The following is a 12,836-nucleotide window of genomic DNA, read 5'->3' on the forward strand; positions in this document are numbered from 1 at the left end:
TGGGATGAGAGAGTGAAGACAGAAAGGTAGGGAATAAATGACTTGACAGTTTTGAGAAATATATAATTGCAAACTGGCTACTTCTGTGTTTGAGCAGGAGTGTGAGTGGGGAGAAGGCAGGGCTGTGGCAGGCCAGTGTCCACAGCGTATAGGATCGGGGTGTGAAAATGTATATCCAGGTGAGGGTTTTGTGAGAAGCTGTGAAGTTACAAATGGGAGGAGATGTTTGCTTTTGCTGGTATTCAGCCTGGAGGTGAAAAAAGGCAGACATCCACTCTTGCCCCAAATGGCAGATTTATAACATGCAGAAAATTGCTTTGCAGTGCTGGTCTCCTGGTAGCTGGGAAAGTCTCTGAGCCCCACATGTGAAGTTTACTCCGGGAGTGCTTGGTGGCTTCAGAGGCAGACGGAGCAGTTTGGATCTAGCTTGGGAGCTTCATTTTCTAATGGTGACATGTCAGAAATACAAAAGTAGGCAGTTAAAGAGGCTGTGCCTCCAAGCACACGCAGTTGATAAAGGGGATACAAGCATCTTCCTACAGCTTTCAGCCTTACTTTCTGCAGCTGAGCACTGAGCAATATAACATTTTTGCTCTGTTGTCGGTTAGCAGAAGAGTTGTGCTGCTATGCATAATACAGGAGCTTTAAAAGCAAACATGCATGCAGCGGAGGTGTTGGAAAATCCCTGTAGCCATTGGTTTCTGAGAGTAGTGTTTACAATCACAGAAACACATTCACGTTGCTGCTGCTCAACTTCTGATCATATGCAGCAGAAAGATGCTACTTAAATAAACAGCCAAGTCTGTATGGAGACTTGTTTCATATTCTTATGGGCAACCTGGTGGTTTTTTTTTTTTTCCCTCTGGAAGATGCTACTGTGGTGTTTGCTGTGACAGCTGATGTACGTTGGCTTCTGACACTGAGAGCAATTGCCATTGTGTAATGTCAGGGCAAGATGGAAAGCTACAAGAGAGAGAATAGGAGCTCTGTATTCCTGGAGTGGTGCTCAGGAGTCCTGAGGTTTTTGGCTGGGAGGTGACTTTTAAAATGAGTAATAAGAAACCTTGCAAATCTGACTTCTGTGCTTTGCCATTCGGGTGGATATTCTGCACTTGATGAGGATGGAGAGACTAGTTCCAGGGGTCATCGGAGGGTGGGAGTGAATGGGGGAAGATACTATGGCTTTTTGGTGAAGAGAAAATATTTTTGTCATTCCTATAAGTAAGAATAAAAGAGTGACCAAAGATAGTCTATTGGCAGACTGCATCATCCTGTGCTCTCTCCTGGTAGCCAGCAGCAGAGACACTGACAAGGATATTCACAGTAGGCAGATGAAAAATAATCTGCCCCCCAGATCCTTTCCTAATCCATAATAGCTAGAGGATGGTTTCAGCTCTGAAAGCACAGGAGTTTATATCCTTCCCAAGATGTTTGCTAGCGTTAGATGTGCTTGCTGGAGCTATTCTTGTTATCCACATAAATGTGCAGCCTTTGCTCTCCACCTCTGCCCTATCATTTTGGGCTGGTGAATGGAGCTGCACTCCCCGGGTTTCTCTGGGAGCACATCACTGAAGAGGATGTTCTCTGTCCTTGATATTTCTCAGTCTTCAAATCCACCCTGACTGGCAGCCAGCCCTCCAGCATCTGCTGGATTGGTTTCAAGATTCAGTGGAATTTTTTTTTTTTTGTTTAACTCTTTCTGCGCTTTTCTGAGTTTTGCACTTTAGAGCTGACATGGAGCTTACACAGATTTGTTGCACGAGACTGGGCAGCTTTTCTGTTTCTGAATCATAAACTCAGGAAAAGGTATTTCTGGAAAAAAGCGTTATGGTATCTAGAAGAGATAATTCAGAGTAGAGGAGAAAACAATGTTTTTAAATAAGCAAGATGGTAATTATGTGCTCAGATAACTTCTAAAAACGTGTCAGAAGTTTATTCTCAGAAAATCTTCCGAAGAGCCATTTGCAGACAGATATGAAAACAGCTGGGGTTGTCATGGTATGGTAGATCATCGCTGGTAAGGCTAGGGCTAGAATTACTGCCAAACAATTTGACGTGTCTCTACTTTCAACCCCTTACAAGGTGGTAAGAAATTCTATGAAAACCCTGTAGCAAGCAGGCTGGAATTGTATATCTGCCATTAGTTCAGCCCCATCAGAGCTTTGCTGTTCATTCACTTGCTCACTTTAGTAAATAATGACACAAATGAGCTTCCTTGGATGAAATCCTGATTCCATCTAAGTATTGATTTCATTGATGCTAGTATTATAGCCTGGAGTTCAGAAACATGAGGATGGGTTATACAAGCAAGTCCTTGACTGCATGGCTAGGGAGTCAGGTCCCATCTGTGGCTAAATTACAAGATCCTGAATATTACCTGTGGATGACTTACGATCTTTTTCGTTTGCTGTTGTGTGTTGCTGTAGAAGTGGAACACAGTTTCCAGGCTAAACAACAAAATACGCTTAAGCCATGGAGTCCAACCAGGAATCCTCGCTCTTCCTGGTGAAGATCTTGGAGGAGCTGGACACAAAGCAGAATACCGTTTCTTACCAGGACCTCTGCAAGTCCCTGTGTGCGAGGTTTGATTTATCCCAGTTGGCCAAGCTCAGAAGCGTGCTGTTTTACACCGCTTGCCTGGATCCTAATTTCCCAGCGACTTTGTTCAAAGACAAAATGAGATGCACTGTAAACAATCAGCAATCAAAGAAAATTATGGTTGCAGCAGATATAGTAACAATATTCAACCTCATACAAATGAATGGGGGAGTGGCCAAGGAGAAACTTCCAGTTGCAAGGCAGAAAGTGAAGAAGAAAGAGTCCTTCGAGTCCTGTAGATCCGATACAGAAATCTGCAATATGGCAGACTGCGTGCCCAACTGTGAGCTGAATGACCAGGAGTTTAACCAGGGCTTTCCAGTCAGAAGGTCTTCAAAATGCAGAAAGATGGACTGCAAAGACTGTCAACAGTTTGTTCCTTCATCAGAACCCAACTTTTTACTCGGTGTTAATAAGGAGATGAAGGGCCGGGCTGCCTCTCTGGACAGGCTGCAGGCACTGGCTTCCTACTCCATTGCCGCATCTCCACCGTGCGAGATGCAGAGTACATACTTCCCCATGAACATTGAAAATGAATCTATTTCAGACCAGGACTCCTTACCTATAAGTGCAGGCATAAAAGAAACCTTTATTTCAAATGATGAGCCGTTTATGATGCAGTCGTGTGTCCAGAAAAGAAATATATTCAAAGAAGATTTTCATAATCTGATTACAATATCTCCCAACTTAATACCGTCCAACAAAAAGCCAGAAGATGGACACAGAGAGCCTCAGAACAGGAAAGAAAGCTCTAAGCAGACTTTCTTCAACCATAGCTTTGAAATGCCATACAGCAGCCAGTACTTGAATCCGGTTTATTCTCCTGTACCAGACAAGAGACGAGTGAAGCATGAAAGTTTAGATGATCTTCAAGCTTCAACATATTTTGGCCCAACTACTGTTCTCGGGCCCCAGGACACCAAAAAGTGGACTGGAAAGCCAACCAAGCAAACTGCCTGGCCATCTAAAAGCTGGAGTTTAAATACTGAGGAGGTACCTGACTTTGAACGATCATTTTTTAATAGGAAGCAATCTGAAGAGAAACCGCGATACCAGAGTTCAAACAACCCGTCTCCAAACTTTCCTTCAGCTGACAGACATCAGTCCTACCTGAACGCAAAGGATCAGCAACCAATTATACAGACAAACTATGCTGTGAAACCAAATGGGCATAAAGCCAAGGAAATTCCTTCCATTCTAGATGTGGAGAAACACGAGCCAATCAAAAAGTTTAAGGATAAAAGCATTAATTGTACTTCTGTTCAGATCTTGAGCATCGACAGGACCACAAGTGTTGGGACACAAACAGAGCAGCAAGTTCTGGACCACAAGAAGTGCAAGGATTTGTGTGCGGCGGGCCAAGCCAAGTATGGAGAGCGGCACTCTCTTAAGCAGTCAGATGATGACTCTGAAATTGTGAGTGATGACATAAGTGACATTTTCCGGTTTTTGGATGATATGAGTATCAGCGGGTCGACGGGAGTGATGCAGTCTTCATGCTACAACAGCACCGGTTCCTTGTCTCAGGTGCATAAATCAGACTGTGAGAGCTCACCTGAGCACAACTTGACTAAAATCTCCAACGGGAGTGCCTGTAACAAATCAGATAAAGTGGTCCGGGCAGATATCAGTAGCACAGATGATGAACTGAAAACGAGTGTCTGCAAATTAGTTTTGAGGATTGGTGAAATAGAGAAAAAACTGGAATCTCTCTCAGGTGTCCGAGAAGAAATCTCCCAAGTTTTGGGAAAATTGAGCAAGTTGGATCAAAAAATTCAGCAGCCAGAGAAGGTCAGTGTACAAATAGATCTCAATTCTTTGACAAGCGAGGCTGCATCAGATGAGAGTAACTCCCCACAGATTTTTCAGTGCCACAACACTCCTCATGGAGGCAAACTAGAGAACAATCCAGAATGGTGCTGTTCAGATGCCAGTGGAAGTAATAGCGAGAGTCTTCGAGTAAAAGCCTTAAAAAAAAGTTTGTTTACTAGGAGGTCATCAAGATCATTAACAGAGGAAAATAGTGCAACTGAATCCAAAATAGCGAGTATTTCCAACTCTCCCCGAGACTGGAGAGCTATTACTTACAGCAACCAAGTTGGCATTACGGAAGAGGAGATGAAAGAGAGAGATGGAGGAGAAAATAAAGACTGGCACAGGAAATCTAAAGAGGTAATTTCAACTTTAACTTCCATAATAAACACTTAAAAATAATCTAGTTATGAATATTTTCCATAGTCATCACAAGCCTCAGGGTATGACAATCCTTTGCCCTGCCATATTGTGCTTGTCTTTATTGTTATCATAATTGAGTGATTTTGTACCTATATGTTCGTGCTTGGCAGCTGCAATATGGTCAAGTCGTTCCTTAGAAGCGCTTTGATTTTTTTGAAAAGGGGGAGGGTAATGTGGGTGAGATCTTTGGAAGATGATGGTATTCATCATCAGTGGCGATATAAGGAAGCCGAGTAATTAACTTGGTGAAAAGACTGTGAGGAAAATTGAAATTCTCTAGTAGTTATTTTAGAGGGATATTTTGAAATTGCACTGTGATGGCTTTTATCAGAGAAGTATGTGCATATTTAAAAGGCAACAAAATAGATTGATGGTTTCAGATCCCTCAAGAAAAGAATCCTTGTACATGTACCATGAGATGCAAACTGTAGTTATGTTCTCTATATCTGGCTTTCACGGTCATTTACATAAATAAATCCTTTACGGGAGTAAATCCTCCTGCTGAGGAAATGCAGCATAGCTGTGGTCTTGTTTTGGCCACTCAACAACTCTGCCCATTCCTCCTGACAGCTGCCCACTGCCATCTTCACAGATTGCACAGCTATTGTGGCCATCCTTGCACTGGGCTCTGGTAGCTGTTAAGCTGAAACTGTACGTGGTGTGGGCAGTTGTTTCTGTTTCATGGACAGTGGAGAGGGTTGAGGGTTCTTCAGCCCTTTTGTCAACTAGGGCCATGTGACGGGCATCCTGTGCCTCCTTACAGGAAGGAAAGAGGGCAGAGAAGGGTTGAGAAAGGAGAGGAGGAGGTTTGATGGAAATAAGTGCATTTGGATGAACAAGACACCACAAACCATGGGTTATTAGCAGGTTGCAGAAGGGGAAGAAGGTTATCCCTAGTAAGCTCAAACCTTGGCTTATCTGTACATCGATCTGCCTCAGATGAAATGTTGGCTTTGAAAGTCCCTTCCTCACTCCTGCAGTAGACTGTGGCTGACACTGGATTGGTACTATTGGATGGTGTGGTGTCAAGGGGGTGCTACCTGGGGGCTTCCCATGAGACTTCTTTGTGTTAAGATTTTATCTGAAAACAGAAATCTGGAAGCCTGCATGGGGCTCTCAGCATTTCCAGATCAGATAGGCTTTTTTGGATGTCAGGGCCACTTTCAGAGTACTTTTATAACCTGTAAAAAGTACAAAACCTACATTTCCTTTGTTGAACCGGTTTTGTGTTCATGTTATGGTGAACAAGGAATTGTGTCTGTAAAATACCTCTTTGGTCTGGTTGTGAGAAGAGGGTGGGTGAATGGATTAAGGCCATCCAAAACCTTTGTCCTAGCTGGTTAATTTTCTTACCATGGCTTAAGCAATATCATATGGTGAGTCTGAAAAGAATATCTCTGTCCTTTGTGTTTAACCCCCTCATAGTCCTGTTTCTTCTCTCAAATTCTTTTAAAACCCTATTACAGGCAGACAGGCAATATGAAATCCCACAGCCACATAGACTCCCTAAACAACCAAAAGATGCTTTCTTGATTGAGCAAGTCTTTAGTCCTCATCCCTACCCTGCATCACTCAAGTCACACATGAAGAGCAACCCGCTCTACACGGACATGAGGTTGACAGAGCTGGCTGAAGTCAAACGCGCCCAGCCGTCATGGACCATAGAGGAATACACGAGAAATTCGGGGGATAAAGGCAAGATTGCAGCATTGGATCTACAAGTGAGTTCCATTTGTTTAATTTGAATGGCTTGATTGCAAATGGATGTTGCCAGAATACGTATTTAAGAAGGGATTTGGATAGCTCAGAAAGGAGCTATGCAGTGTTGAGCCTCTAATCTTGCTGAACCCTGTCCATCCTGGCCATAGACAAAGAAAGATATGGATGTTTGGTTGCTGAATGGTGATCCTTGACAGGTTGGAGCTCCCAGCTTATTCTGCAGTGGAGAGATGTCTGCTAAGCCATCGTGGTGTTAGTAGGTCTAATGAATTTACAGATGAAGGAGTGCAGAGATGAACCAGTCCCTCACTGCAGCAAGGCAGAGTGGTGCAGAAACTGACATTGCTGCTTTTTCTTCTATACTAGTTCTGTCTGAATTGTTCACAGAGAATTAAGGTGTTAAGGCTTTTTCCCTTTTGCTAGGAACATGAGACATAAAATACTTGTAGAAGATGCTCAATACCATGAGTGGTTTTGAAGCACATCATTGTTGCAGCTTTGAAATGACTGTTAGAAACCAGATAAATGGGTAAAGACCAAACAAATCTTGCCATATTTGGTCATGAAATGCAAAATATGTCCCATAATGAAATCCATACTGATGCGCAGATCACTATATATTGTTTATATGCATTTATACAGCAGCAAATAGAGCCAATGGGGAAAATGGTGCTGACCTCAGGCATTTCAGGCTCCTTGCATATGCATGCATGCCCCAGAGCAGAGCAAGCTGCTTTAGCTATCTACAGACTTGGCGGCAGTTGGGGTACACTGAGCTACAGCTCAGGGCTTATCAGTGCCGCGCTAACATGGCTCTGGGGTCAACGGTCTGTGTGGTGCAGCCACACTCAAGCAGAGAGTCTGCTTATCTCCAAAGCTTGTCTGCCATGGAAGGTGGCATGCAAGAGCCTGAGACTTGTGGCTCCACCTCAGCTCTTGATGGCTCAGTGCTGAGGTACCTCACCCAGCTCCAAACTGATCAGACTAAACCCTAGTAGAACATCCTGAAAGGAGATTGTAGTGAGGTGGGGGTTGGTCTCTTCTCCCAGGTAACCAGCGATAGGGTGAGAGGTAATGGCCTCAAGTTATGCTAGGGGGGAGGTTGAGATTGGATATTAGGGAAAATTTCTTCTCCAAAAGAGTGGTCAGATATGGGAATGGGCTGCCCAGGGAAGTGGTGGAGTCACCATCCCTGGAGGTGTTCAAGGAACGTGTAGATGTAGTACTCAAGGATATGATTTGGTGGGCAAGGTGGTGATGAGTTGATGGTTGGACTGAATGATCTTAGAGATCTTTTCCAGCCTTAAAGACTCTGTGATCAGGATATTGTGAGAAAGACGTGGATAGCCCAAGGAGAACTGCCATGCCTCAGGACCCCGCGTCAGCTGGTTTGAGATGAAAACCATCACCCGCACAGTGCTGTAGTGCGACTCCCACAAGTGGTTGTGCAGGAATTTGTGCACAACAAATTAACCTCCTGGCTCATCTCATGCAAACTTCCATGTCCTCACTAGTCCCTCCTGTGGCTGAAGTGCTCTCAGAGAGAAGCCAGGTAACACAGGGACCAGGCTGCATCTTTTCTCAGCTGCCTGCTACTCTTTGGGACTTAAAAGCATTAGAGGGCTTACTAATTCCTAGTCCTGACATTGCAGACTGTGGGCTGGAGTAGGAATAGGCTGAAAGAAGTTCCTCTGCAGAAGGCAGTCGCAAAGCATCCCTTACCTGCTGCGTAGAGGCAACAAGGGAGGTGATATTTGGAAGCAAAGCTCCCCTGGGAGAAGCGTTCTCCATCTGCTCCATGTAGGGCTGTTTCATTCCCTGTAAGCAGCTCTGCGCGACTCTGAGCAAACCAGAGAAATCGGCTTATTGCCATCATTTATCTTTAGGATAAAGGTGATAAAACTTTACGGGTTTGATTTTCTGCCTCCAAAAGGACTGTCAGAATTGCATCTACTCAGCAAAGCCCATGTCTAGACTTTGTAATAGAGCTTACTGACAAACTTAAAAAAATAGATGCAAACTGATTAGTGGGGTTTTTTTTATTCCCCCCCCCAGTGATTAAGTTTGTTAGAACTGAAAGTAAATACATTATGCTTTAATGAACATTCTTACATCTGGCAATGAAATGGGAAAGGAAGCTGATTAACAGTAATGGGCCTTTTTAATAATGCATCTTCCTTCTGAAGTAGTTAAAAGGTCAATACCAAGGCAGAGAGGTACAAAACTGTAATTTCCCTGAAGCATAGCATGGCTATCTTTGGGATTTTTTCACCTTTGTTTATTTAAAATTTCTCCTGGAACTTGACAAGTCTGCTGGGTTTTCCTTCAAAAAAATAAAAAATAAAAAAATAATTAAAAAAAAGTTGCAAAACTAGTCAGGCCAAAGTTTGTCCCAGGTGTAAGGTCTGTGTGAGATTTCATTGCTTTGCTCTGTGTATGATGATCCACTGGGACAAAACATTGTCAGGCTATTTTCTGAGGCCTTTAGAGAGGAGGTTGCTGATTTTTTTCAGAAGGCTGGCATAGGTCATTCAGGGCCTGAATGGTACAGTCTCAGGCTTGGCTGATGGTCTGTGTTTCAGCATACCAGTGCTATCATAGAGATCTCCATGAAATTATCATTAAAATGTTGTTCAGTTTTAGTTGTTTATTTCTAGGGTAGCTATAAAATCACTTCTTGCAGTAGTTCTGTACATAAAGCAAATGCTGCTTTCAGGCAAAGCAAGATTTCGGCCAGTAGCTCGTGGCCACAAAATCTGAATTAGCCAATTAAAGGCTTACCCAAATCCCTCTCAAGTCAGCTGGAGTTTCTTTGTGCAGAGTGCAACGAGCTTTGGATCGGGTCCATTAGGAGCCCAGAAATGGTGTGTGTGAGAGTATTCTCACTGGAACATTTCTATGTGGAATCTTTTTCATTTTTTAAAGAAATGGCCTTTTGGAGCCCCGACACAGGAGACAGTTTCAAGGAAAAGCTGTCATTTTTCAAAGTGTTCTTTCTGCTTTATTCCTTTCTGCTGGTAAGTGCAATATAGTGCCTACTGTTTGGGTTTCCTGCATTTCCCCCCATATTTCCCCAACAGAAAAGATGAAGGGAAAAAACCAGGCAAAGCTTGAAGAGCTCAAATTCTAAGGAAGAAAAAAATGAAAGATAAAAAAAAAAAACAAAACAAAAACAAAAACAAAAAGAAAATGTTCAGATGGAGACAACAATAAAGTTCCCCAGGTTGCCTTGAATTTTCTGACCAACTCAGGTTTCCTTATCTTTTTTTTTTTTTTTCTTTTTTTTCTTACCTGTGTGGCATGCGAAGGCAAAGTCTTTAATTTCTTAAACATACTCTTAAAATTACCTCTGGCCCAGAGAGACTCAGACTTTGGCAATGAGCAGGGTGCTGCCTCCTGTGGAAATATAGGTTGTGCCTTTGGGGTTAAATGGACTCATCTATGGAGATGGTCCAGAGTAATGTGTGCTACTGGATTGTATGGCATGTGTCCAGTTCCCCTTCTCTTCCTGCCCCTAAAACTGAGATAGCATCATGCATCCAGGTGATTTTCAGAAGATGGAGCTGGAAGGAGAGCTAGAAGCTGAGGGTCACCTTGTCCCTACCTGAAAGGAGGTTGTAGCAAGGTGGGTGTTGGGATCTTTTCCTAAGTTACAAGCAATAGGAAAAGAGGAAACAGCCTCAAGTTGCACCAGGAGTGGTTTGGATTATATATTGGGAAAAATTTCTTCACCAAAAGAGTTGTCAAGTATTGAAAAAGGCTGCCCAGGGAAGTGGTTGAGTCACCATCACTGGAGGGATTTAAAAGACATGTAGATGTGGTGCTTAGGGACATGGCTTAGTGGTGGACTTGTCAGTGTTAGATTTGTGTTTGGACTCAGTGATCTTAAAGGTCTTTTTCAACCAGAACAATTCAGATTCATATTGTTTTGAATTATTTAATGGAAATCCACTGGCATACCCCCTCTGTGGGGTGCTCAGCACCCACTGCCTGTGGTTGTGTATTCGCACACTGAAACGAAGGGCTGGTGTCCCCAGGCATTGCTGTTATGGAGGGGCTCTGCACATTACCTGTCCAGGGGGGCTGGGTGCTGGATGGGGCTGGGCAATCGTGCCCTGCAAGCAAATTATGGTAGCAAAATTAGGATTAGCTTTATAAAATGTAGTGCATGAGGAGCGTCTGTTAAGAACCCTTCCCGTCAGCTGGGCTTTAATAATTTAAAAAGAAGTAACAAACCGGTAGTTGCTGACATCTCTGCTGTCTAGGAGATTAAAGAGATTTTATTTAAATGCCATCCACGATGACGAAGTTTCCGGCAAGTCAGACATACGTGAGGGATTTTGCAGCAGAATTATATTGTTGCAGGAGTTTATTTTTTGCAGTGTTTTGTTGCCACTTTCGTCAGCCTTGTGGAACTAGGACCAGGAGAAATGGGGTTGAAGGGATGTGAGAAGCGACAATAACCCACTTTATCCTGACAGCAGACCCAGATGCAGTTGGGAGGCCTTTGGGCACATCTGCTTTTTAAATTTATTTATTTATTTATTTATTTAATGACAGATCCCAGACAGTTAACAACTCTTTCCTTTTGATTTTTAGACTCAAGAATCTTTAAACCCAAACAACTTAGAATACTGGATGGAAGACATTTATACTCCTGGCTATGATTCCTTATTAAAACGCAAAGAAGCCGAGTTCAGAAGAGCAAAGGTTTGCAAGATAGCTGCCCTGATAGCAGCTGCAGCTTGCACGGTTATTCTGGTCATCGTAGTTCCCATTTGTACAATGAAATCCTGAACCTGCAGACAGAGCTGTGACTCCCAGCCGTGTGTATCTCGGGTAGCTCATGCTGTGTTTCAAACGTCTGATGGCAAAACTGTAAGGAATTTGCTAAGGAAGAATATTCTGAGGATATCCTGATGGAGAATGCTGTGAATGTAGGCAAAACACAAAACAAGAGAAACATGGTTTTTGGTTTTTGTTTTTTAAAAAAAGTATTATTTTAAATAACAGACTGTGTGATGGAGTTAATGGGAACTCAGTTCAATTTTTATGCATTTTTAAAAGTGCAATATTTATTTTTTCCTGAAGAAACAATAGAATGTTTTACAGAATCAGAGACTGATGAGAATCCAGGCAAAAGAGGAAGGTTGTCTGAGCTATGGGTACACAGAGGTAGCACTGTATAGAAGGGAATGTTCTATATGCATTACATTGGGGAGCTAGGAAAGTCTTAAAGCTCTCTACAATGTAGAAAACTCTGAATGTATTGTATTTATTTTATAGTTTTTATGTATGTCATGATCATTTGATTGAAAGCAGACTGTGTAGCCATGAACTGAGTTCATTCCTATGTTCAGATTAAAAAGGGCTCTTTGTATTTGGTCTTGCCCTAAGACCCACTCTATCATCACTGAGTACTTGGATAAGTGCAATGTGCTGCAGACCAAAAAGATTATGTTTTAAAGCAATCACAAGAGGTTTTAGTTGCTTCTGTTGAATAACATTTGCATAGAGCTGGCAAATGTACCTTGCCAAAAGGGTATTCTTTACCTCTGCAGACAGTGAAATTGTCTCAGTTTCACTCCTGCCAGCAAGCAAAGCTGGCAAATCAAAGCAACACTCTGTTAAAGTTCTTGGAAATGTAATCTGAACAGTTATATTTTTTTTTTTTCACAAAGTCTTTGTGCCTTTTTCTTTTTTTTTAGACTGTAGATTAAATAGAACTGGTTAATTTTGCTATTTTAAGCCCATACCATAAATCACAGTGTAATGGGTACTAATGGAGGTTCTTTTCCTGCAAGCCTTCTATACACTTCAGAGTGCTCCTCACACAGCAGGGCTGGTGGTTACTGAGCACTTATATTAAGGGCCCAGTTTTTCAGCACTAGTGGAAACTTGCTGTTAATGCAACATATTCGGCACGGGGAGATCTTTTGCTTCCCTCTTGCTAATGTACTTAAGAATGATGGTTAACTCTACCGGACAGCAAGTAGTCTGTATCCCATGGGAAATGTCCATTTGATGCTTTAGCCCAAATGCAAATAGCAGGTTCAAAGGAAATCTCGAGCTATGACAGAAATTACCTGCCATGGTTAGTGACAGCAAACACCCAGACAGTATTACTCTTCTGTCAAGTATAGATATAAAAGAAAGAAGTTAAAAAAAAAAAGTATTTTCAGGAAATAATGTGATCTGACTGGTCCTCTAAGGGAAAGGAGATTCTTTTAGTGAATGCTCTTTATGTAGGGTAATTTGATTTGTTCAGAAGCAGCCTCCCTACA

General features: G+C 42.5%; 1 protein-coding gene across 1 annotated transcript; it reads left to right on the forward strand.

Moving 5' to 3' along the window:
* Positions 1 to 2,424: 2,424 nt before the first annotated feature.
* Positions 2,425 to 12,578, forward strand: MINAR1 (membrane integral NOTCH2 associated receptor 1). The gene is made up of 3 exons (XM_010164380.2): positions 2,425 to 4,770; positions 6,300 to 6,554; positions 11,152 to 12,578. The coding sequence occupies exons 1-3, from the start codon at positions 2,473 to 2,475 to the stop codon at positions 11,347 to 11,349; spliced, it is 2,751 nt and encodes a 916-aa protein (XP_010162682.1). The 5' UTR covers positions 2,425 to 2,472; the 3' UTR covers positions 11,350 to 12,578.
* The last annotated feature ends 258 nt before the right edge of the window (positions 12,579 to 12,836 follow it).

The sequence above is a fragment of the Antrostomus carolinensis genome, unplaced genomic scaffold (genome assembly GCF_000700745.2).
Source record: "Antrostomus carolinensis isolate BGI_N321 unplaced genomic scaffold, ASM70074v2 scaffold2073, whole genome shotgun sequence".
Lineage (NCBI taxonomy): Eukaryota > Metazoa > Chordata > Aves > Caprimulgiformes > Caprimulgidae > Antrostomus > Antrostomus carolinensis.

Excerpts from the sequence above, each read along its gene's own strand:
- MINAR1 (XM_010164380.2), top strand. The coding sequence starts at position 2,473 with ATGGAGTCCAACCAGGAATCCTCGCTCTTCCTGGTGAAGATCTTGGAG. Across the intron at positions 4,771-6,299 it reads GGCACAGGAAATCTAAAGAG|GCAGACAGGCAATATGAAAT; the intron begins GTAATTTCAACT and ends ACCCTATTACAG. Across the intron at positions 6,555-11,151 it reads TTGCAGCATTGGATCTACAA|ACTCAAGAATCTTTAAACCC; the intron begins GTGAGTTCCATT and ends TTTGATTTTTAG.